This window comes from Esox lucius, chromosome 22 (genome assembly GCF_011004845.1).
Source record: "Esox lucius isolate fEsoLuc1 chromosome 22, fEsoLuc1.pri, whole genome shotgun sequence".
Classification (NCBI taxonomy): domain Eukaryota; kingdom Metazoa; phylum Chordata; class Actinopteri; order Esociformes; family Esocidae; genus Esox; species Esox lucius.
The window spans coordinates 18,736,069-18,761,193 of record NC_047590.1 but is presented as its reverse complement, the minus strand read 5'-3'; the positions used below and the strand labels follow the sequence as shown (position 1 = coordinate 18,761,193).

The 25,125-nt window shown below is 43.1% G+C and overlaps 1 protein-coding gene across 4 annotated transcripts in view; it reads right to left on the bottom strand.

Moving 5' to 3' along the window:
* Positions 1–1,729: 1,729 nt before the first annotated feature.
* The window catches only part of LOC105031009 (glycogen synthase kinase-3 beta), a 37,747-nt gene continuing 14,351 nt past the window's right edge, over positions 1,730–25,125 (bottom strand). The window contains exons 2-11 of one of the 4 annotated variants that reach the window (XM_010905176.5): positions 19,322–19,515; positions 17,150–17,233; positions 14,566–14,676; positions 13,863–13,993; positions 13,374–13,480; positions 10,025–10,122; positions 8,760–8,867; positions 7,286–7,493; positions 4,985–5,083; positions 1,730–4,866 (exon numbers count right to left, since the gene is read on the bottom strand). In XM_010905176.5, coding sequence (XP_010903478.1) covers positions 4,796–4,866; positions 4,985–5,083; positions 7,286–7,493; positions 8,760–8,867; positions 10,025–10,122; positions 13,374–13,480; positions 13,863–13,993; positions 14,566–14,676; positions 17,150–17,233; positions 19,322–19,515 — 1,211 coding nt within the window. In that variant the 3' untranslated portion in view covers positions 1,730–4,795. The remainder of the gene's footprint in view (positions 4,867–4,984; positions 5,084–7,285; positions 7,494–8,759; positions 8,868–10,024; positions 10,123–13,373; positions 13,481–13,862; positions 13,994–14,565; positions 14,677–17,149; positions 17,234–19,321; positions 19,516–25,125) is intronic. The other 3 variants (XM_010905178.5, XM_010905177.5, XM_010905179.5) reach the window with 3 other exon arrangements.

The following is a 25,125-nucleotide window of genomic DNA, read 5'->3' as shown; positions in this document are numbered from 1 at the left end:
GGTGCCACACTTTAATCAGCTAATTAACCCAAAGGCCTTTAACTGCAAAGGCCTTTAAATGGTCTCTCAGTCTAGTTCTGTAGGCAACACAATCATGGGGAAGACTGCTGACTTGGCATGTCCAAAAGATGACCATTGACACCTTGCACAAGGAGGGCAAGACACAAAAGGGCATTGCTAAAAAGGCTGGCTGTTCACAGAGCTCTGTGTCCAAGCACATTAATAGAGAGGCGAAGGGAAGGAAAAGATGTGGTAGAAAAAAGTGTATAAGCAATAGGGATAACCGCACCCTGGAGAGGATTGTGAAACAAAACCCATTAAAAAATGTGGGGGAGATTCACAAAGAGTGGACTGCAGCTGAAGTCAGTGCTTCAAGAACCACCACGAAGGCGAGCAGCTCAGCCCAGCCAGCCGGGACACCTTACGGCCTGCGGGTAGGGTTCAAGACCACTGACGCCCTTGAACTCGGTCATCAGTGGTGGCAGCCGGGTCGGGCCAGGAGATGGGGTGGGTGAACCCCCTCCCGGAGGCCAGCAGGGGGCTCAGGTTTTTCTACTAAAGTGTATTAAGATTATAAAAAGCTTTCAAGAATCCCTGGATAGTTGATTTCACGCTACAAGCATTGTGATAGCTAACAGAATAGCTTCCTTCACTGAATCCTCAAGCCGTCACAGCAATCCAGTGATTCTCTTCCCCCCAACTCTTTTCAAATTTCTAAGCTATGTGAAGTAGTCCAACCATGTTTTCCACATAACCAGATGTGCCTAAATAAAAAATGTAAACCTGTTCATTTAGGACCAAAGTAGAAAGGCACTTCAACTCAGTGTGAGAAACAGGCTAAGGCAATATTTGGCTAAATGAGCCAAACAGGCTGCTCACTAAATGTTATAGGCTTTAAATCTGTCCTTTAAATTAAATTCATAACCTAACCAAGTACAAAATGTCATTTCTGTAATAATGCCATCATTAGCTGTCTAAATCACGACCTGGCAAGCAAAAGGAATACGCTGTCACGTTATTAGGAATATGGATAATCACAAGGGTTCCGGTGTAATTTGCAAAGTATTAGCTACATAAGGACAATGGAAAACATATTGTGGGAATTGGAGGGGGGCAGTTCAATAATTTTCAAATGTTGCAGATAGAAATTCCTGTTCTATTTGTTTGAAATAGGCAACATAGATATTTTTACCTGAATGTTCATAAAAACATACGCTTCTGATGTTTGATTCTTCCAACACCGCACCAATCTAAGGACCATAGGAGAAATTAAAATCACATTGTATTTGAAAAAGCATGCAACCCCTCCACCATTTTTACAAAATGTCCGTAGTGATGTAGAAGTTGTGCCAGATGTACAGTATGAAGTTTGGATTAAAAACCCTACATTTGTTGGCATTTATCTGACTCAATATTGAATTTGATTCGGTCTTGCAGTTTTGGCTTTGAGGGTTATCTCAGTGCGAACGCAGGCATTACAATAACCAGTGATTGATATGCTAGATTAATCTGGAACATGCAAGGTCATATATTTTTCTAAAACGGAGAGTATGGAAGTGAGTCTAACTGTAAACCACAACCTATACGCAAATTTACATAATTCAGCTTTGTCCAGATTTTTAAAATTTTCAGCAAAAACCCAAACATTGTCGTTCTTGGGCAAGTTCAGTTAACTCAGTTTCACTGTTCACCAAGGTAGCATATAAGAACAAAAACATAGACAAGCAAGTTCATTTCCAGGCTAACCTACTGTTTATTTAATGCAAATTACAGTACCAGGTAACTATTTCTCTGAACCAAGTCACACAGAGACAGAAATATTTACAGGGAGAGGGGACATTTAGCATACACCTTCACAAAAAAAAGTTTTATATTCAAAAGGAAAATAAAATTTCAGTCACAAACAGAGGCATTCAAGTAGTAATGTTATAGTATTTTTTCAGTTGTAAATTCTTAATTTCAGACAGCTATTCACAAGTGTATGCCATATCCTGAATGTAACTCAGTCCTTTATTTTGTAATTTTTTTTTTTTTAAACATTGTTTTCTCTACATCTTATACTATCCTTTTAAGTCACAAGAAGTGGTCACATTGTTTTAGAGGCTAGGTGATTGGATAGCAACACATCTAGGGATGCAAATATTACAAGCAAGCATAGACATATGCTTTAAAACAAATCTAAAACAGAAAGGATGCTACATGACATCTCTCCCGGAGTGCTGTTGAGAAAGTCTGGTGAATAGCATGAACAAACCAAGTCTTTATTGCCATAGTTGAGAAAGTAATACTGGATACAACAAGACCTTCTCCCTCACCGTGTAGAGGTGTGAAAGTGCAGTTCTCATAAAACAATAAAAACACATTAAAAAAAATACATCCAACATTCCTCGAAAGACAATCACTTCCTCTTAACAATTTAAAAAGATAATTAATTAGTCAACTCCCCCAACCAATCTCAAGCAAAGTTGATCCCAACATCAAAGACAGAGCCAATCGTACGGACAAAAACAGTGATTAGGCGCCGATGGGTGTGTCCGAGGGATGCGTCTTGGGTGCCGCACATTGTGGTGCATGGCAGACCAGAAATAGATAGAAGTCAACAGCACTCCAGGAAGGAGTTAGGTGAGGTTGCCCTCGATGACGGTCTTGGGTCAGTTTAGCATTTTTCCTCGCTAATTGTTCATGGATTACGATTTGGGAAACCAAGCTGAACCCAGATCTGTTTGTAAGGGCAATTTCACACCGGAGCCTCCAGTTAGGACCGTGGAGGAAGGAGGTAGCAGACCTGGGGAGAGGAGAGAACGAGTGGAAGCAAAGGCACTCCAAACTATAAATACACAGTACATTACTGGTTATTTTCACAACGATACGACTGGCACCTAATGTACTGTACAATCAAGATTGAACTATATGGCCAAATGGAAGGAGAAAAAAAACAAAATGGTGGGAAACAAATATTTGTCTTGGGTTTTGCTCATTAACTGTTCTCAGATCTGCCTATTTACATACCATACACACACAAACACGCCAGTTTGGTGAAGAGCATCAACATACATGTGTTGTGTAGGTCTTGGAATATCTGAGGGAAAGGGTGGGAGGACTTTCAGTTGCAACAGGGGAACGGGGACAGGTCAGAAAAAGGGAGTACTTCAACAGTGGTTCATATTTTAATGGGCTGCATTGAAATGGCACCTTTTCCCTACATTTCTTCTTTCTTTTTTTTTTTTTTTCAGAGCCATTTGGGGCTTGGGTCAAAACGATAGTGCACTGAAGTCTAGGGAATGGGCTGTTATTTTGGACAGAATGAAAATGAAGACAGATGGTGATAAAATGCAGCACAATCAACAGCTTACTCCCTAATCCAAGATTCCTTCATAGCCCGGTCCAGAAATCCCAACCCATCCAGCCCTAACAAGAACCATAACAAAACCTGGTATTACTAGTCATAATGTCTATGACAAGCAGCAAAAAAGTAAAATGAGATCCTGGTCTTCATTGCAGTCACATGAAAGTCCAACAGAATCTTGCTCTTAGGTCAGTACTGGCAAAGTCTTGTGGGTACTAAAATACCCAGGGCTCTACACTGATTTTCTTTTTTTTATTATAATCTTTTTTTTTTTACAATGAGCACGTACTCTGGAGTGGAAAAACAAAGAATCACATTGACATTTAGAAGCAAAATGAAAAATTGAGGTATTAATGATAAGAATTGGCAGATTTACCAATTACAGGGTTAAGAGGCACCAGATAAATAGATGGTGTTATACCCTAGACTGGCACTACATAATCCCTAGCTACTTTTAAAGCTCATCTCCTCAAGATCATTACAGTCATTAAAATTATTATTATCTGGGTGATTTCTTTTGTAAGGGTGCTCCCAAATAAAAATGCCAGGTAGCACTGATAAATATTTAGGAGCAATATTTATGAATCCAATTATCTTTAAGCGAAAAACAGGTCTTTTTCAGGGCATTAAAAACAATGTTTGCTTGGTTAGGTTCATGACAGCTGTTGCCTCACAAGTTGAACGTTAGAAGCACATATTGGTGCTGCATAGCAGAACTTTGATTTCCGATGCGGTAGAGACAGAGAAGCCAACCATTCTACAAAGTATCAACTGTGCATCTGAACACGCACGCACACACACACGCACACGCACACACACGCGCACGCGCACACGCACGCGCACACGCACGCACGCACACACACACACAAAGGTCAAACATCACAAGTCACAACGTCTGCGAGCTCCTCAGGCTCTAATGGGTGAGATGGAGTCAACAGGGGCCACGTGGCCCCCCTCTGAACGTAAGGCTATTGCAGGACGCAGGTAAGGGGCCTCTTCTACAGAGAAAAAGTGATGACTTTGAGCTAGCAAGACAGAAAAGGAAGGGAGATTGTCTATGGAAACAGACATGTCAGAATATTTTGTATATTTATAAATCTATACATTATCTCTACACTAAACACACCCGCACTCGGTCCCCTTCTCTGCAAATCACAGGAAGATGAAGAGCAGCTCTAAGGACACATCACGGTTGTCCTTTTTGTACAAATAAATAAACAACAATAAAATGACGGTGGCGGGGGTGGAGGTGGTTCGGGGGAGTCACTAAGTTCAGATTAGGTTTTCTTTGTGTGTTCGTCTTTGCTGGGTGTCTCTTTGCCAGGCTTTGCGTTTTTCGGTTGGTTGTCGTTCATCCATGCCACTGTTTTCCAGGAACTGCGGCATGGGCAGGGGGCAGAGGGATCCGGTGGTTAATATGGGGTGACTTCGGGAGGGGTGGAGGTGGTCTCAGGTGGATGTGTTGGAAGCAGAGGCAGAGGCAGCATTGGTGATCTGGCCACGGTCACCGCTGTTGGTGTCTGGAACAGGAAGCAGAAAAATGGGCGAGCGAGAAATGGGCGGGGGTTGTACTGAGAATGTGCATTAGCTGGAGAGGATAGGGATGGAGAGAGAGAGACGGCGGAGGGGTGTACTAACCTGAGGGTGCGGAGGCATTGGTAGGGGTGGAGGCCCCGGGCTGATTACGAGCGTGGGCGGGGATTAGGATGGAGGCTAGGGAGGGGTTACTGGACAATTCTGAGGAAGCAGAGAGTGAAACACCACATCACTCAGACAGACATCTAGTTAAAACTTGGACCCAGATGATGCATTTCCCACTACCCCACTTCAGGCCTGGCTTTCACTCACTCTGATAACATGAAATTATAATTGATTCATCATCACATTTAGTAAAAGCATTATTTGATATTTCAGTGGGCAAATATCAGGATTATTTTATTAATACTTTCCAGTTCATGTTTTCCACAATTATGATCTTCTGATTTAACATTGTTAGTTTGATTTTGGTAAAGGGATAATACCAAAGAGAAAAAATCCGATTATTTTCTGACAAAAGAATTTGGGAATGACAATAAAATCAACCAATCACTACTTGACTCGCAATGGTTGTGGCGACTGTTTGGGGGAAGAAGTGAAGTGTCAAAATCTTCAGAGAGGCTCAGACACATTAACTCGGAGCCAAACAGGAGCAGTTGCCTAGTTTTTGAGCTTGCTGGTGTTTAGAGATGAGTGACTGCCACTCTGTGTGACAGTGGAGGCAGTTATCAAGGAAGATATGGCTGCTAATTTTGTTAACATAATTTCAAGATTAACTTCTTGTTTGAAGTTTACTTTCACTTAAAGTTTTGTCATCTGAGAAGGACCAGACCTCTTTTGCCTATCACTTGCAGGTAGCTATCTATTAAAATATAACATGGCCACATGTGACTGGGTGTTGCATTTCAACACAAGGGGACAGATTACTATTACGGTGTGCTAAACTTGGGGGGAAAAACTTAGCAGTGAGATGTATTAGTACTACATATGAAGGTCTTTGTGATTACTTAGCATTTCTTTTTGCTTGTTTTGTTTCTTGCAGATATATGATTTCTTGATGCAGGTCATTCTGAAAACTCAGAGTTCCTCTGCAACAGAGTTCTTGTTCTGAGTATGACTCAAAGATAAAATCAAGGTTAAATTAATAAAATGAATACATATTGTTGAAGTGTTCAACGATATGTATCTCTGTTGAAAAGCACTTACCCTTCCATTTGTTGATAAGCTGTCTGGGACACGGATGTTGTTTTGATGTACCAAAATGGTTCTGCCCTAAGGGCTACCTAATTCAACTGCGCTGCAAGATTTTTTTATATGGTTAGCAAGCTCAGACTCCCATGTTATCAGATAAGGACTTACTTTCCTCTGATACTCTAGCATAGAATTTAGCAAGATTTTGCTAAAAAAAATCTTTAATTTGGTAATGTTTTTTAACCTATACAGTTTCAGTATTGTCTGCTGCTAGAATAGATTCTTCCACTTTCTTGGATGATCTCTCTTGAAACTGAAGGGCTAGACCCGCTTTTTCTGTAGTAAAAATGTATGGCACACTAATACGTACCTCTATTCGGTGACCTCTATTCGGCCTCAAACTGACTAACTGGAATCGTCACCTCTATGTGATTTGGTGGTTATTGCTTTATATCCTAAGGCAAACATTTTATAAGTTAGTCATACTATTAGCCACACTGCGACATGCCTACCCTTTCATGCTAGCTTTAGAATTGAAGTGCATGTAAAAACAATCTGAACAAAATTGTGGTTTAGATACATACATTATAAAATATGTAATAAAATGCAGCCACTTAACTTTGTGAAATCGATAAAAATGTTGCCTAACTTTCTTCACACATTTAATGTGAGGTTTCGTCCTTAAGATTCCACAAAATGAGTACCTCTTCATAAATGTTTGGTCTGATTTTGTTCATGGTTTCCTAAAAACTAAGGGTGGCTAAACTAAAGCCCAGAGAAACGAACTATTTTATTTGTTTTGGGTCTTCCCAATTTCATGAATTCCAATTCAGTATTATGGCTTTCCCTTGTGGAGGTTAAAAGAGTTGAACGTAACTGTTCGCTCAAAGAACACGTTTCACTGGCACACATGAGCGTTGAGGAGAACGCATTTCACCGCTGGCAGAGCTTTCAGGCACCTGATCAACTACAAGAAGTCCCTAAAGCGATACTAGACGCAAGAATGTCGCCCAAGATCCATCCTGTTCAACCCAGACGGGGATGAGCCAACTGACTTAGTAACTTAGACCACTGCACAAATCTGGGGGGCTTTATCTCAGGCCAGTTAAATCTACCTTGTCCCAGGCAAATTGCAGTAGTTTGACCATTTCTAGAAATTCTATAGAAGGTACAAATCTCGGTGGGGTATGTGTCTCTAAGTTCCATTCATACCCTGCGTGGAGAAGTTGAAGAGCAGGGGTTTCTCACGCCCATTGGGCAGCTTGAGGTTGGGGTCCCGGAGCTCGTCAAAAAAGGAGTGGGCACAGGCCTCCAGGGGCGTGAAGCGTGCGGTGGGCGTGTACTCCAGCAGCCGCGAGCACAGGGCGATGGCCTCGGGCGGCGTGCGCGGCCGGAACACCTGAGAGCCAATCACACAAGGCTGAAACCGGTCAATGACACAGGTTAGAGGTCACACTTTGGCTAAAGTTCCAAGGTCAAGTTTCCAGTAGGCACAGATCTGGGATCAGCTCTCCCTTATCTTAACCATTAGTGAGAAAACTACTAAACCGACCCAAAATCAGAGCCTAGGGGCAACTTCAACCTACATTTGCTGAACTATCATGGGAGATGTTATGCATCTCGCAATGGCAATCAAACACTGTGTGTAAATCTGAAATGTAATCCATTTTCTGCCACAAATCTACTGTGTGACTGCCAAGACATTCAAAAGGCTTGGTATAGATGCATAGATACACAACGCTACAGGTGATAGTGATATGCAATACATTAGCATGGATCAAATCTTAAATAATACAGTTATGGAGTGCTGATTTTTAGCAAACTCTCTCCACAAAAGGCTCCAACATAAGATTTTCTAAATATGACTTAATCCTATGAATGGTTTCTGACAAGGGTTATAACATGTTTATGTAGGAACAGTGCAGTGCAGCACTCCACCCCTGGAGGGAGCATCCACATGTCCTACAGAGGGGACAGCCAGAATGATCTCCATTGTGTGCTACTCTCTTCCTCTTCTCCAAACCCATTGGCTGAGAAAACCAGACAGCCCCCTCTCTAGCCTTCGCCTCCAATGGATTTCGAGAAGGAGATGAAGAAAGTGGCTGCATTTGAGATCTAACCAGTGTAAAATAGAGCAACAGATCTTCCTGTCCCAATTTGCTTCCCCTTGACTCTAATTCTTTCATTTTTGGAAGGCTTCAGCAGAAACCTTAAGATATGTTAATTACAGCACTAAATGTGAACTCTTCTAAACTGTGGAGTACTAACATCAAAGCACTAACATCTGAACCGTTCACAAGTGGAAAAGCATTTAACAAGGTAATGTCTAGAATAATACACTTTACATTAAAGCGTGAAGTGAACTAACTCTGTTGATTTATTAAGGATCGAGTCCTGAATAAATCCACAGAGTTTAGCTACATCTTAGGCATTATTCTAGACATTACCTTGTTAAATGCTTTTCCACTTGTGAACGGTTCAGATGTCACTTCACACTTTAATATTGCACTTCCAGACTAATGGGACATGTTACTCTACAAGTTAAGATGTTCAGTCCACGTCCCAAAGTGCAAACTGCCTAGCTGGAGGCATAGTCAGCACACCCTGTGAGCCCAAACGTGAAAGACAACGCAGGTACATGCAATAGAAGTCTCAAAGTAGTAAAAATAAAAAAAGTTTCATGTACCTGTTGACTCACCTTAGTCCATGGATGGGCCTTGATCTGAGGGAACTTGAACTCGGTGTAGTTGGGATTCATCTCTCTGATCTGTTCCCGAGTGGGGGTGCCGAGAACCTGGGGAGACACAGAGACAAAGAAACAGTTTGCACATCCATCAATATGTACCAAGGCTTGACAATGACAATGGACCCGGGCCAGTAGAAAGTCAAGTCAGGACTGATCAAACTAACAAGTCACTCCCCATCGGGACAACGAGACTGTAAAATAATCATCGCATCATAAACTCCACATCCTCCAGTTGGTTCGTAATCTGGCACACGCCCAAAACCACCTTTCGCGCGCTGTTGACCAGTCAAGAATTGAGCAGTGACGTGACGCTTGGCTGTCTGGTGTTGTTTTTCAATTACAAAAATGTTTACGTGCACAAGTCGCTCAATTGAAGAAGGCAAAAACGTATTTACCTGTTTTGACGTCAATGGGACTCAGGGGCACTGTCCCCGGCTACAGAGGTCAAATGTGGGTCTTTTTACAAAGGTACTGACAACTTTCACAAACAATCCCTGACCAGCCATGCCAATATCAAACAGCACCTGGTCAGCATGACAGCCAAGCGGGTGGCTGACAACCCGTCTTCAGGGCCCTTGGTTGTATCATTTAAATGCAGATGCCCATTAGGTGAATGCACGACATAACAACCGCATACCTAGTAACTAAGATGGACCAGCCGGTCGCCTTGTTCCCTGGGGTGAATGAGTTAGTGTTTTGTTGGAAAGTCAAATGCTTTGACTTATTTTTTTATTCATTTTTATACATTTGAAATGTTATGAAAGAAACATAAAAATATTTTGTTTTATATATCCAGAATGCATCTAATAAATAATTAATCATGTTAAGTAACAAAAGTATTTAGTTCTATGTTTTAACACTGATAAATTACAACTTTTCAAAGGAGTAAGAGTAAAAAAATACATTTGGGCCAGTAAGTAAAAAAAAGAATCAGTTGAGCCCTGTGAATGACAGTGCACATTTGAAATGTCAGGCCTGTACTTAGCGGTAACTTGCCAAAGGTTTCCTCAATACATTGGTAACTTAACCACTTACGGAAGATACTTCATTTCAGACTCAGGCTTTCTGTCTGTCTTTGTCTATCAGTTAGTTGGTATATTCGTCCACACACTTCCTGTCTGCCGGCTCTCTGGTTTCCATCCAGCTGTCTGTCTGGTTTCAGTCCATCTGTCTGTTTACTGACACCTGAAGGCAGATGTTTTTACCTTGATGATCTCCACCAGCTGATCCACCCCACTGTCACCGGGGAAAATGGGTTGCCCTAGCAACAGTTCTGCTAGAACGCAGCCAGCCGACCATACGTCTGCAGAGGATCAAGAAGAACTTTCAGGGCTCGCGTTCACACACGCACACACACACACACACACACACGCTGACACACAACCACAAACAATAACGGTGCTTTGGCAAACCACTGCCAGTAACAAGCAGTGCATGCTGCTTAGTATTTGTCCGTCCATTTTCAACTATTAAAATAGTTTTGCTAGTTTCAGTCTGAGGTGTGTGTGTGTGTTGTGTGTAGTTCAGGGAGTAGTCAGTCTGAGGTGTGTGTGTGTGTGTGTTGTGTGTAGTTCAGGGAGTAGTCAGTCTGAGGTGTGTGTGTGTTGTGTGTAGTTCAGGGAGTAGTCAGTCTGAGGTGTGTGTGTGTTGTGTGTAGTTCAGGGAGTAGTCAGTCTGAGGTGTGTGTGTGTTGTGTGTAGTTCAGGGAGTAGTCAGTCTGAGGTGTGTGTGTGTTGTGTGTAGTTCAGGGAGTAGTCAGTCTGAGGTGTGTGTGTGTTGTGTGTAGTTCAGGGAGTAGTCAGTCTGAGGTGTGTGTGTGTTGTGTGTAGTTCAGGGAGTAGTCAGTCTGAGGTGTGTGTGTGTTGTGTGTAGTTCAGGGAGTAGTCAGTCTGAGGTGTGTGTGTGTGTGTGTAGTTCAGGGAGTAGTCAGTCTGAGGTGTGTGTGTGTGTGTGTGTGTGTAGTTCAGGGAGTAGTCAGTCTGAGGTGTGTGTGTGTGTGTAGTTCAGGGAGTAGTCAGTCTGAGGTGTGTGTGTGTGTGTAGTTCAGGGAGTAGTCAGTCTGAGGTGTGTGTGTGTGTGTGTGTGTGTGTGTAGTTCAGGGAGTAGTCAGTCTGAGGTGTGTGTGTGTGTGTGTGTGTGTGTGTGTGTGTGTGTGTGTGTGTGTGTGTGTGTGTAGTTCAGGGAGTAGTCAGTCTGAGGTGTGTGTGTAGTTCAGGGAGTAGTCAGTCTGAGGTGTGTGTGTGTGTGTGTGTGTGTGTGTAGTTCAGGGAGTAGTCAGTCTGAGGTGTGTGTGTGTGTGTGTGTAGTTCAGGGAGTAGTCAGTCTGAGGTGTGTGTGTGTAGTTCAGGGAGCAGTCAGTCTGAGGTGTGTGTGTGTGTGTAGTTCAGGCAGCAGTCAGTCTGAGGTGTGTGTGTGTGTGTAGTTCAGGGAGTAGTCAGTCTGAGGTGTGTGTGTGTGTGTGTGTGTTGTGTGTAGTTCAGGGAGTAGTCAGTCTGAGGTGTGTGTGTGTGTGTGTTGTGTGTAGTTCAGGGAGTAGTCAGTCTGAGGTGTGTGTGTGTGTGTGTTGTGTGTAGTTCAGGGAGTAGTCAGTCTGAGGTGTGTGTGTGTGTGTGTACGTGTAGTTCAGGCAGCAGTCAGTCTGAGGTGTGTGTGTGTGTGTGTGTAGTTCAGGGAGTCGTCAATCTGAAGTGTGTGTGTACATTTGTGTTCATAAGTTTGCGTACCCTGGCAGAAATTGTGAAATCTTGGCATTGATTTTGAAAATGACTGATCATGCAAAAACTTTTATTTTATTTAGGGATAGTGATCATATGAAGCCTTTTATTATCACATAGTTATTTGGCAGCTTTTTAACTCATAATGATAACAGAAATCACACAAATGGCCCATATCAAAAGTTTACATACCCATGAATGTTTGGCCTCGTTACAGACACACACACAGGTGAAATTGGCAATTAAAGGTCAATTTCCCAAACCTGTGGCTTTTTAAATTGCAATTACTGTAAGTGTATAAATAGTCAATCAATGAGTTGGTTAGCTCTCACGTGGATGCACTGAGCAGGCTAGATACTGAGCCATTGGGAACAGAAAATAACTGTCAAAAGAACTTTGCAAATGCCAGTCAGTACTGTTCAATCACTCATTAAGAAGTGGGAAATCCAAAGCCGAGGTCAGTTAGACCAAGAACGATTTCAGCCAAAACTGCCAGAAGAATAGTTCGGGATACAAAAAACCCAAAAAAAACACAGGTAACCTCAGAACTACAGGCTGCTTTGGATTGTGGTTGTTTCAAGGAGCACAATACAGCGATACTTGAACAAAAATGAGCTGCACGGTCGAGTTGTCAGAAAGAAGCCTTTACTGCACCAATGCCACAATAAAGCCTGGTTACAATATGCCCGACAACACCTTGACACGCCTCACAGATTCTGGCGCACTGTAATTTGGAGAAACGAGACCAAAATAGAGCATTATGGTCACAACCATAAGCGTTATGTTTGGAGAGGGGTCAACGAGGCCTATAGTGAACAGAATACCATCCCCACTGTGAAGCATGGTGGTGGCACTCTGATGTTTGTGAGCTCAAAAGGCATGTGGTACCTTCTGTAAATGTATGGCAAGATGAATGCAGCATGTTATCAACATTTTTATTATTCTGTACGAAAGCTGTGCATGGGACGCTCTTGGACTTTCCAGCACACAACAATGACCCTAAGCACAAAGGCCAAGTTGACCCTCCAGTGGTTACAGCAGAAAAAGGTGAAGGTTCTGGAATTTCAACACTACTGTTGTTTGCTCCTTGGGGTTTAAGGCCGGGTGTCTCTGTCAAAGCACTTTGTGACAACTGCTGCTGTAAAAAGGGTTTTATAAATAAATCTGATTGATTGATTAATTGAGTGGCCATCACAGTCCCCTGACCTTAATATCATCAAGCCACTCTGGGGAGATAACAAATGTGCAATACATGCAAGACGACCAAAGACTTTGCATGACCTGAAGGCATTTTGACAAGACTAATGGGCAGCTATACCACCTGCAAGAATTCAGGGCCTCATAGACAACAATTACAAAAGACGCTGTCACTGATGCTAAAGGGGGCAATACACAGTATTAAGAACTAAGGGTATGCAGACTTTTGAACAGGGGTCACTTCATTTTTTTCTTTGTTGCCTTGTTTTGTTTTATGATTGTGCCATTCTGTTATGACCTATAGTTGAATGTAAATCCCATAAGAAATTAAAGACGTGTTTTGCCCGCTCACTCATGTTCTCTTTACAGATGGTACATACAGCTCCAGAAAAAATTAAGAGACCACTGCACCTTGAAAAGGAAAGTTTTGAGTGAGGAAAAGAAGGGTTAAAATTAAGAGAACACTGCAAATTGAATGCTTCTGTTCCTCACTCAAAACTTTCCTTTTCAACTTTTTTGGAAAGGAAAGAAAAAGGTGCAGTGGAGCTGCGTATTACCAATTCTCCAAGGGTATGCAAACTTTTGAGCACAACTGTAGTTGAGGGTGCAGTCAGTCTGAGTTGTGCGTGTAATTGGAGCATACCTATGCTGGAGGTGTAGTCAGTGGCCCCAAAGATGAGCTCGGGGGCTCTGTAGTACCGTGAGCAGATGTAAGACACGTTGGGCTCACCGCGGACCAGCTGCTTCGCACTGCCGAAGGAAAGCCAAGGATGAGTGAGGAAACAAAAGAAAGGAAGCATGGAAAGACAGAAGGTGGGAAGGGGGACAAACAAAAGTATGAGCAGGTATGGCGGAAGGAAACAATGAAAAATTGCCGGTAAGAATGGTTAAAATATAAGATTCGACACCTAGCAATGCTCTCAGCTACAGACCTTTACCAACCAGCCTCACAGAAATCCAGTGGACCACAAATCTTCCAGCAAAATATCTACTCAAAGCCTAAGGTCCCTTGTAGTAATTACAATTCTACAAGCTGGACTGGGTTGGTTCTGGGTCTTAGAGCATTGCTAGCCATCAAATCCTGGCTCGCACTGTCAATACGGCTCCATTGGATTTCCACGGTCCAACCAACCTGCCAAAGTCGCAGAGCTTGAGCACGGCCGTCTCCGGGTCCAGCAGCAGGTTCTGGGGCTTGATGTCCCGATGACAGATCCCAAAGGAATGGATGTAGGCCAAGCTCCGGAAGAGCTGGTACATGTACAACTGCAGAGGGCGATGCGGACGGACAAACGCACAATTTAATGCATGATCTAAGCCTGCTACTCAAAACACAAGAGCTGGCATTTCCTGCTCCGTGGTATTCAATGGGCTAAACATAGCAGCGTGCCACAGTGTCCAAATTCCCCAGAAAGCCCCAGCAAGGCGGGAGGGCAGAGGTCCGTGTTTTGGCCTCCAGTCCGGCCCTTTGTTTAATGCCACTACTTCCACTTCCCTAAGTAGGAAGTTGGAAGGGCAGAGGCAGCGCTATAATAAGGCCGCCCACGCCCCCGCGGCTGCCCGCTACACAATGACGGCGAACAGTGCGGTCTGGTGGACGGACGGGAGGGGCATGCCCAGAGGAGCCTGCACGCCTTCCGGGCCAGACACACACATCCGCATGACCTCGGCGCCCTCCCCCTAACATGGCCCGGCTCAAACCTGTACGCGTGGGGCGATTATTTCAGTTCACACTGGGGTCGAGGTCAATGGGACATCGCCGGCACTAGCTCAAGTATCTGACATATGGCTTCGACCCTGGTCGGGTCCGTACAACAGAATGCGCTAAACAGGCTTACCTTAACGTAGACCATGGGGAGGGTCTGCTTGGCGCGGCTATAGTGTCTGGCCACCCTGTAGACCGTCTCGGGAACGTAGTCCAGAACCAGGTTTAGGTAGACCTCGTCCTTCTGGAACCAACCCATGGACGGAGACAGTCAGTACAGAACATAGAGGTGCTAATGGTGGTACATGTATTTGGTTGCTGTTCGTGAGGCGGGGAACGATAGAAAATGAACTGAAGCACTGAGGGACTCTCTTTATTCATTCAGTAAGAAAGGCTTTTTTCCTGCTTTCTGTCACAAAGACTAAATGCTTGATTACGTGCCAGGCTTCAACGGGTGTCTAAACAGGGCGGGCAGGAGAAATGGCAGTGTGATGTGGCAGAGAGACGTAAGACCCAACATCAAGGGAATCAAACGGTTGTGGGGGTTTATTGGCAGTGGAAGAGAGGACTGTTTTAGCAAGGGGCAATGGGATATCACACTTTCTCCCTGCAGACGTCTTCAATGAAACGTTCTACATCGGCAGTTCCCAGGGCACAAGGAAGGGAATAAGACTGAGTTAAGAAAAAGACTAGAAGTGTTTGATCTCTCCGCTCAGTGGAGACAGACAGGCAGACACACACTGACTGACCGACCGCCTGACCGACAAGCACACCTATGTGCTTTCACAGTGACAGGCAGACACACACGCGCACGCACGCGCACGCGCACACGCACACGCACACGCACACGTGCTCGCTCACTGACATACAATCAGACAGACTGACACACCCATATGTTCTCACAATGATATACACACACACGACACACACACTTGACAGAACACAACCATGCTCTAAAATAATCCCACACAGTGGATGACTCATGCTCTTGCCTGCCTCGCTACAGCAACGGCAGCCCCTAAATGACCCACCCCTGATTGGCTCCTCGACTCGCGCAGAAGGCAGGTGATTGGGTCCACAGCGTGCTCCCAGCTGACCATGTTTGTCGCTGATTGGTTTGACAGCAACAGGTAGCAATTGCTTGAGTGCTTGAGTGTGTGATCTCATTCCATATATTTTCTGCATTTGCGTAATGAACGCAATGAATGTTGCATGTTACTGGGCTGGAAAAATGCGTCACAAATAAAATGGAGTTTCTGTTTGCAATGTTGTTTATGTTGTTCTCACTGCAAGCCTCAGATTTCATTATAATGACACCATTTTGTGCTTCACCAATCAAGTTAGGAAAGGCCAGTACTCAAAACACAAGGTTCGAACCAGATTATTGAACTGAACAGTATAACACAGCAACTGTGTATTTTACCGAATGGTACAATATATATTAGATACTGTAAAAAGGGAAAAAACACTTATGTTGCCTTGGGGGCACATTTTTGAAGTGAAAAAATTACCATAAACCTCATTATAACCTGGCAGCATGATTTAATTTCAAAAAGTGCTTTTTTTAAAGAGCACAATATTTATGTAGCGCTGAGTTAACTAAACTTTGGTTAAGTAATTGCCTCATTATAGCACATTGTTTAAGAAAAGTTTCAAAATGTATATTAGATTTATGGTAATTGCCCAGGTTGCACAATTCTTTTGAAATAACAAAGTTGCCTTTGATGTAGTTGAAGACACACATAGCAGAGTCTTGTTCATTTGCCACCAAACGTAAGGAAACGTGGAGTGGCTAGCTCTGTTGTTCGTTATCAGAGGTGCTGCTTTTTGAAACGTTTTCTGTTGTGTCCCCAGAGGAACGCTGCCCTGGTTCGAGACTGACCTCTCTGAAACGAAAGCTTCCACAGCGGAAAGTCTTGAGAGTCCAAGGCGTTCCGGCTGGGGGGGTAGACAGTCATGAGCCACATCTGAACAGGCTTCCCGTTCTCCTGCTGCTGTGACATTAATCAACTGGACAGGTTTATCCCCCTGTTTGAGTCCACCCACAGTGTGGTTCTCCTAGATGTTTTTCCATACCGGCGAGGCGAGGACATTCTAAATTGTGAGGCACGCTTCGTCAGCCAGAACCCACGGTAACAGGTGCAAAACAAACAGTGGAAAAGTAAGCTAGGTTGAAGATACCGGATCTCTGAAAACCCCCAGAATATTTCCGGCGTCTTCCGGGGGCAGTAACACTGGACAGACAGAAGGGCAGAATTTGGTATGGATCTATTTAGTTAAAAGCAGCCGGCTGTCTGGACACGCGGCGGGCTCTGGTTCCCCTCGGCCCAGATCCAGAGGCCAGGCACCCTGTGTTACCACCACACCGTGCCAGTCTGCAGGATCACGTCATATTGAAACCCCACGACAGGTCATCCTGGTAGACTGTCTGTCTGTGCCCAGGAATAGACCTACACTGCACAACACATGGCAACTACGGACGTCTGTCTGGCCACACGCACATCCCATCATGCACCATACAGTTTTACTGACCCCTTCCTGATTTAACTAACAGATTGGAAACCTAAAAAGTGACACCCAGAGTTTGGCATTTTTTTATCATTGAAAGGATATCTGTGAATGAAACAAAAGGTTTGGCAGCATATTTAGCTGAGTAGAGAGTCTCCCTCACCTGGGACAGAGACTCACAGATACAACAGTGATGGACAAGCCCCCACCTTATCTCCACTGGAGTAGAAGAAGTAGCGCAGACGCACTATGTTGCAGTGGTCCAGTTTCCTCATGATCTGAAGCTCCCGGTTCTGAAGGGGGAGAGAGAGAGGGAGGGAGAGGGAGAGAGAGAGAGACTGAGAGACTAGACCACCGGGAAGCATGACAGAAATCAAACAGATCTAGGGAAGCTAGCTCCCCCTGTGAGCTACTGTATTAAGCTGGGCCAGGCAGTCTCACTCCCAGAACAACCCTTTTCTATGATTTGGGATCAGTCAGACAGTCTGTCTAAGAAGATTCTTAAAAGGCCCTTGGAAGCTCATCTGAGGGCCTGACTTATCCTGGATTAGAGAAAAGACTGTTCATGGAGAGATTTATATAAAACATCAAGACTTGAGTATTCCCCAGTCCAGCCGCTCCGCTCATAAAGATCTAATCCTGGTTTAAATGGTCAACTAGTTCATTCAATCAGGTGTGCTAGTACTGGAATAGATAATTGGAATGGCAAACGGGATTTGAGAAAACAGTTAAATAGGAACCTGGGTGTCCATACCACACAGTTAGTGAAACAAATTAAAAATAATCTAACAGTGACAGAATATGCAGAGAGAATTTAGCACTGGGTCGTTGTTCTAAATTAGAAGCTGGGGAGATGTAAGCGATTTCTGAATGGTGGGCTAATGAACCAGAGAGAGAAGTTATGAACGTCATTTGAGGCTTTTTTCATACAGTGGCCCGGAGCAGCTTTTACAGTGCTTGTTCAACCAAATTACTTCAGTCATGAACTAAATTCAGCTCATTAACGATAATGACTATGAGGAAATCCATGGATGTAGCTTTGCCGTCGAATGTTGAGGTAGGAGTCCAGGGTCAATGGGACCAGGGATTTTCACTCGATTTTCACTCTATTCCTGTAATATTCATGCCTCCCCAAACTACACCTCTGGACGTGATCATTATTATTAATCAATTCAAAAGGACGAGACTCCGCCCAGTTCCAGCTCGGAAGAGGGGCGGGTGTTCTTATGCGATATGACACCACAGGGTATCAGGGGCATAATGCTCAGGCAAACTGCCAGGATGATTCATCGAAATGCCTGTTAATGTGGATGTATAGTGCTGGGCAGTACTGCACTGTAACAGAGCAGCCACTCAGCTAGAAGTGACACCTGATTGGCTGTGCACCTGCTAGGGACCCTTCCAATGTAATATAATCGTGACACTCAGGTGCTGATATGATATGCATTGCAATTCTCGCCATTCTGTATGTACTGTAATTCGATTTTGAGATTTACTACTTCTTTTGTTTTTATTTAATGATAAAACCATAAATCTGTTGGGACACCACAACACCATCTCTACACATGCTCTGGCTGGCTAATTACTATATAACTTTAGTGCCTAACACAATGCTACAAAGCCAGTATCAGCATGTGAAAGAGTTACATAGTTGTAGAAACGCTTAAAGAAACTACACTGCATCAATTTAGAAGTTAAAACTGAATCAATTTAAATCAAAGTTAAAAAGTAAGAAGTGTTCAATTTGGTAAAGACTGAGTTTCTATTCAGAAAGAGTAATATTCAAGATAGTAGAAATTTGAAACTTCAGTTTAATGAATGGATAACTGCGTCACCCAGCTGCAAAGCAGACATTACCCACAACACACTGCGCTGACATTTGACAACATACAGGCAACAAAACAAATTCAGGATAATACAGTTCCAGCGAGGATGTCAATCTCCCGAAAAGTATCCGTCTGAAAGTAGGACATGAAGGAAAAGGCTTTGGAAGTATATTATTCTGACGGCATAGTGCGTACTTCGAGGAAATATTTACGAAATAACTTTATGATACATGGATGTGCTCTAGACAAGTAAGCCCATATGCATTACAGCAACAAATAGTTTTATTTTATTTTTATATTGCGATATATTGCTTTATCTATTTCGCCCCCATCCCCACTGACTAGTAACCTCACACACAGACTCCATTCAGTCAGCAGTAGAAAGGCAGCTCTATTAAATTTGACATCCTTTGAGCGATGGACAAAAGTATGAAGGGGGATAAAGATCTTTTTGAGTAGAAAAATCTAAACACTATTCCTTAAGTGTGTGCGTGGTGCTCCAGTGAGGGAGGTACAGTCCTAGTGACATCATTATGATGGTGCCCACATCCCCACCTTGAACCTCTTGTCCTGCAGAACCTTCTTGATGGCCACCAGCTCCCCGGAGTCACACAGTTTGGCCTGGTAGACCACGCCGAACGAGCCGTTGCCGATGACTTTGGTGTCTGTGTAGCTGACCTCCTGCGGCCTGTCGGGTCCCTGGCCTGGAGTTGCCACCACGGTGGTCACCTTGCTCCCATCTTTGTCTCCTGAGAACGAGGGAGAGAGAATATCTAAATGTCCCGTAAGAGTTACGGTATGAGACAAAGAACAACTGTCGGCCCCTGTCCTTAGTTACACGAAGACTTTGGGATGGGGTCAATTTCAGTCATTCAGGAAGAACAACCTATCCAAACCACCCAAAAATGCAAACAAAATTCCAATGCTTTCTATTTAGGAACATAATTATTTTTCAGAAGAATTTCAGAGAAATTGACCCATACCCTAAAAAAGAAAAAACGGCTCCTGTAGCATCAGGCTACATACCCACTGTCACCAGTGCATCTCCACACACGGGTTCTCACCAAAATCAGAATCACAAATCTCTACCAGCTGTCAGTAATATCGTATGAGCACAACTACTAATGAGCTTTGGTGGACATTCGACAGTTTGAACGCCCAGTAGCTGGATATGTTGTGGGCGTAATGGCCATGATGAAAATGAGGATGTAGTACCATACTTTTTGTCTCTGATAACACGGGGGAGGGTGCGAACTTCTAAGCACTGTGTAATATGGTATCTGTTCCTATTTTGAGGCAGAGCTACAGGCATGAAACATTTTCCCACACACCACCATGGCAACAATTGACAATGGGAAAATTAAAGTCTATTGGAAAGGAGCCCTGAGAGACTAGAGGTAACAGCCAGACCTGAATCACTCTACACCCATTCTTTTGGCCCTAAACGTTTTTGTATCTTAATGACAAAACAAAAGGAATATAGGTTAGAAATGCAAATAAACACCTGCTAGCATCAGCAGTCTTCCACACTTCAAACTTGAGTGAAGAAAAGTGAATTATACACTGGTGGAACGAACGAAGAATAGATGAAACATTTGATGTTTATTTGGGTGTTGTTTTTTGTTTTTACTGCATACTAACCAAACAGCCTGCTGGAATTTGGTGACTTAAAACTGGCAATATGAAAACTCTTTTCTGTAGCCACAACATACAGCCTGTTAATCAGCAATTACGTCATCGGCAGCTAGCGAATGCTAAGTGGTTGTTTTGGGTTGTTTTTTACAAAGTTCAAAGATACGTTTACATTTCCACAAAAAATGCAGATTGATACCTTTTGTGAACTGACTGGTAAAAATAGGAAGTATCCGTTTAGTTGTTGCTAGAATTCATATGCCGTAATTTCCCATTTCTAAACAATGGCGTATACACAAATAGGATACAATTGGTATTACACGGTTTTCAAAAACATTTTATTCTGAAACAAATTCATTTTGGTAGCACCCTATGACTGATGTTTAGTATTAATGTAATTAATTAGTGAAAACAGACCTTTTCGCAAAAGGCCTGCCTATCTTAGTTACTGTTGCTACTTTACGCCCGTCAAGCTGCGCTTCTTTGCAAGCGGCAACTACTGTAAACAACCAAGCATTGAGGGGAAAAGTAGCATATTACTTTTTTCATTTTTTGGGGGGAGTAATACCTCTTTGATACCCTCCAGATCGAGGCATTGCAATATGCAGTGGAAGGATATGTTCACAATATTCAGATAAAGGGGACACAATAACTGAAACAAGCATACAGCTCTCAATCAAAGAATGAGAAACCCCATGAACTAAAATGTGACCAACACAGCCTTGTGGACCAGTCATGTTCTCGCACTGCCAGGTGAATTCTGTTTGTAGGGCTATTATTGAACTCTTATCAGCCAACATCAATCAACTGCACCAGAAAGTCACCTGTTAAAGTTGTGCCTATGAGTGGACTGATGTAACAAGCTAAAATTAGAAGTAGCTAGATATCTAGATAACATAGTGGTAGCAAGTAAGTCATATTAATGTTCATATTATAACAAATAACTATAACGTCAGCGTTAGAAACATTGTCGTTAGGGTGAGGGGTTTTGTGGTAAAGGTAAATTATCCAGGCAATGTGGTAAATGAGTGCTGTAAATATTCAGGTTTGTATACAAACAAAAAAATTTATGGTGCAGTTTATACATGGTGCTAATAAACGGGGAATTATGGTAGCAAGAATTAAAAGATTATCTGGGGGAATACAAAACTGACAGGTACTTTGAGGTAAACAACACCAGTAGTCTTTGTCTGAAGTGTTTTGGAGTGTTTTTCCACTTGCAGTGTATTATTTTGTGGCTCAGTACAACGCTAATAAGGCAAATTCCAGGCTGGGACAGAGGTGAATGATGGCTTGTAGTGAAAAACAACTCTGTGAGCCTTCAAGAACAAGTGGAATGTCACCCAAATATGGATTTATGTCAAACTATCCCTTTCAGAAGAACAATTCCACAAATTAACTTTGTAACAAGATGACTACCTCAGGATGCTGGTTGAGAGAACGCATCAAGGCAAAGGTTGGCTACCTTGAAGAACCTACATTATGACATCTACTTTTACTCCATATGAGTTTTTTCATAGTATTGATGTATTCACTACTATTCTACAACACGAAAAATAGAAAAACAAAGAAATACTCTTGAAGGACTGTGTCCAAACCTAACTCATACTGTACATAATACCCTTATACACCGACCAGCCACAACATTATGACCACTGACAGGTGAAACACTGATACTCCTGTTATCTTGGTACCTGCCAGTGGGTGGGATATATTAGGCAGCAAGTGAACATTCTGACCTCAATGTTGAGGTGTTAGAAGCAGGAAAAATGGGCAAGAGTAAGGATCTGAGCGACTTTGACAAGGGACAAATTGTGATGACTAGACGACTGGGTCAGAGCATCTCCAAAACTGCAGCCCTTGTGGGGTGTTCCCGGTCTGCAGTGGTCAGTACCTATCAAAACTGGTCCAAGGAAAGAAAAGCAGTTAACCGGTGACAGGTGGCCAAGGCTCATTGACGCATGTGGAGAGTGAAGGCTGGCCCGTGTGGTCAGATCCAACACATAAGCTACTGTAGCTCAAATTGCTGAAAAGGTTAATACTGATAGAAAGGTGTCAGAACATACAGTGCAATGCACTTTGTTGCGTATGGGGCTGCGTAGCCACAGACCAGTTAGGGTGCCCAGGCTGACCCTGTCCACTGCCGAAAGCACCCACAATGGGAACGTGAGCATAAGAACTGGACCACGGAGCAATGGAAGAAGGTGGCCTGGTCTTATTAATCACATTTCCTTTTACATCACGTGGATGGCCGGGTTTGTTGCTTACCTGGAGAACACATGGCACCAGAATGTACTATGCCAAGGCGGCAAGCCGGCGGAGGCAGTGTGATGCTTTGGGTAATGTTCTGCTGAGAAACCTTGGGTCCTGCCATTCATGTGGATGTTACTTTGACACGTACCACCTACCTAAGCATCGTTGCAGACCATGTGCACCCTTTCATGGCAAAATAATTCCCTGATGGCATTGGACTCTTTCAGCAGGATAATGTGCCCTGCCACAAAGCAGTTCAAGGCGCTGACACACAAAGCAGTTCAAGGCGCTGACACACAACGAGTTCAAGGCGCTGACACACAACGAGTTCAAGGCGCTGACACACAACGAGTTCAAGGCGCTGACACACAACGAGTTCAAGGCGCTGACACACAACGAGTTCAAGGCGCTGACACACAACGAGTTCAAGGCGCTGACACACAACGAGTTCAAGGCGCTGACACACAACGAGTTCAAGGCGCTGACACACAACGAGTTCAAGGCGTTGACACACAACGAGTTCAAGGCGTTGACACACAACGAGTTCAAGGCGTTGACACACAACGGGGGCCTCCAAATTCCTCAGATCTCAATCCAAATCGAGCATCTGTGGGATGCACTGGACAAACAGGTCCGACCCATGGAGGCCCAACCTCACAACTTACAGGACTTAAAGGATCTGCTGCTAACATCTTTGTGCCTGATACCACAGCACACTTTCAGAGGTCTAGTGGAGTCCATGCCTCGATGGGTCAGGGCTGTTTTGGCGGCAAAAGGTAATCTACACAATATTAGGCAGGCGGTCATAATGTTATAGTTGATCGGTGTATATGCTTGAAAAAAGCTGAATACATACAATTGAAAACAGGTTTTTTAAAGACAGCTATTTTTTATAGGTTACACACAAAGTTTAAACTGCAATTACTTCTTCAGAATGAGGATTGTTGAGATAAAATAATGATTGGAAAATATTAGCCTAGATTTGAGTGTCCATTAAGTGAATAAACTCAAATTAGTTTGGAACAACGAGGGACTACATGGTCCATACCAAAAGCTACAGTAAATGTCTTCCCTCGGGAAAACGTCTTAAATATCTCCCAGTTGTGTGTCCTAATGAACATGACTGTGGCCTGGCAGCCAATCTCACCAATCTTCTAGAGACAGCCGAATTAATAGGCTAATCTCAGACATTGTCAGGAACATAAGCAAATTGGTCTGGTTAATACAGGGCGATTATCTTTCCATTGACTTTAAATCCCGTCGTACTTAAAGATTAAGCTGTACACCAGTGATTATATCTTGTAGGAGAGTTGGCACCCTGCAATCTCTTTTACAATTAGAATTTAAATTGTGGTGTGTGCATAGTGCAAACAGACACACACTTGTTTGGCCTAAACAGAGATTAAGCCTAGTCCAGGAAATATATATATCCTGTTCTTTTGTTTGGACGATCTGAAATTGATTCTTAAAATCCAGAAAAAGATTTTATAAATCTACCCATTTCCTCTGTGAAGGGGTTACACACGTGGGAGTTTTGAGAGAAAGATCCAGCCATCGTGATGGACAATGCTGCTAATACAATACCTGTTGTGGCATTGATGGAGCCGTTATACTATGAAAGCTCCAGAACGCATGCATGCTTGGTCGGGTGAACTTTTTTCACCATGGCACTACAGCGAGCCATGAGATTAAAGAGAAGCAGACGTTGCTGGACCTGCCTCTACACAAACTGCTATTATGTGGTGGCCCAGGGGAAGTGTGCTGGAGATCATTTAAAAGGTTCCTGGAGAAGCAGACAGAAATCTCGGCAGCTATGCTGTTAATAGTGACGTGCAGTTCGCAAACGACCTTTCACCAACTCAAGGGTAACAAGTTCTTTATAGTGACTCGTTCAACTGTATTTTTCAGTCAAATGTTTTGTGGTGGATTTCTACATCACAGGTTTCATATGCAGTCCACCAGCTAAGTCAACTGCTTTTCACTTTTGCAGAGAAAAAGAAATCAAGCCAGGTTAAATTTTTTATACAACATAACTGATAATTAGGCACAGGTTTCAATAATTTATGCAAATGTAATTCATTATTCATTGGTAGGATACATATTCATACGAAAAGGTTTTGTTAAAAAATTTATTGACTGACTGAATTTCACCACTCATTTGAATGACTTCAGTTAATTCAACTAGCTGGGTTATATTTTATGGGATTTGATGGGTTAAGACAATTTCACAACATTATAATTTTCAAGAAAACTATCAGTTTATATAAATAATGTACAGGGGCATACACAAATAAAAATATTTGCATGAAGTGAATCTAAATGTCAGCGCTGTCAAAGCCTGACAGAGCAGACTAGAACTGAGCAGAGAGAGCCACCAAATTAAATCTCCTCTGAAACGTAACAACCAACATAAAAACTACCCAGAAATCTGAAAACGTGTTACTACAGCAGGGGTTAGACTTGTAATGAGGACA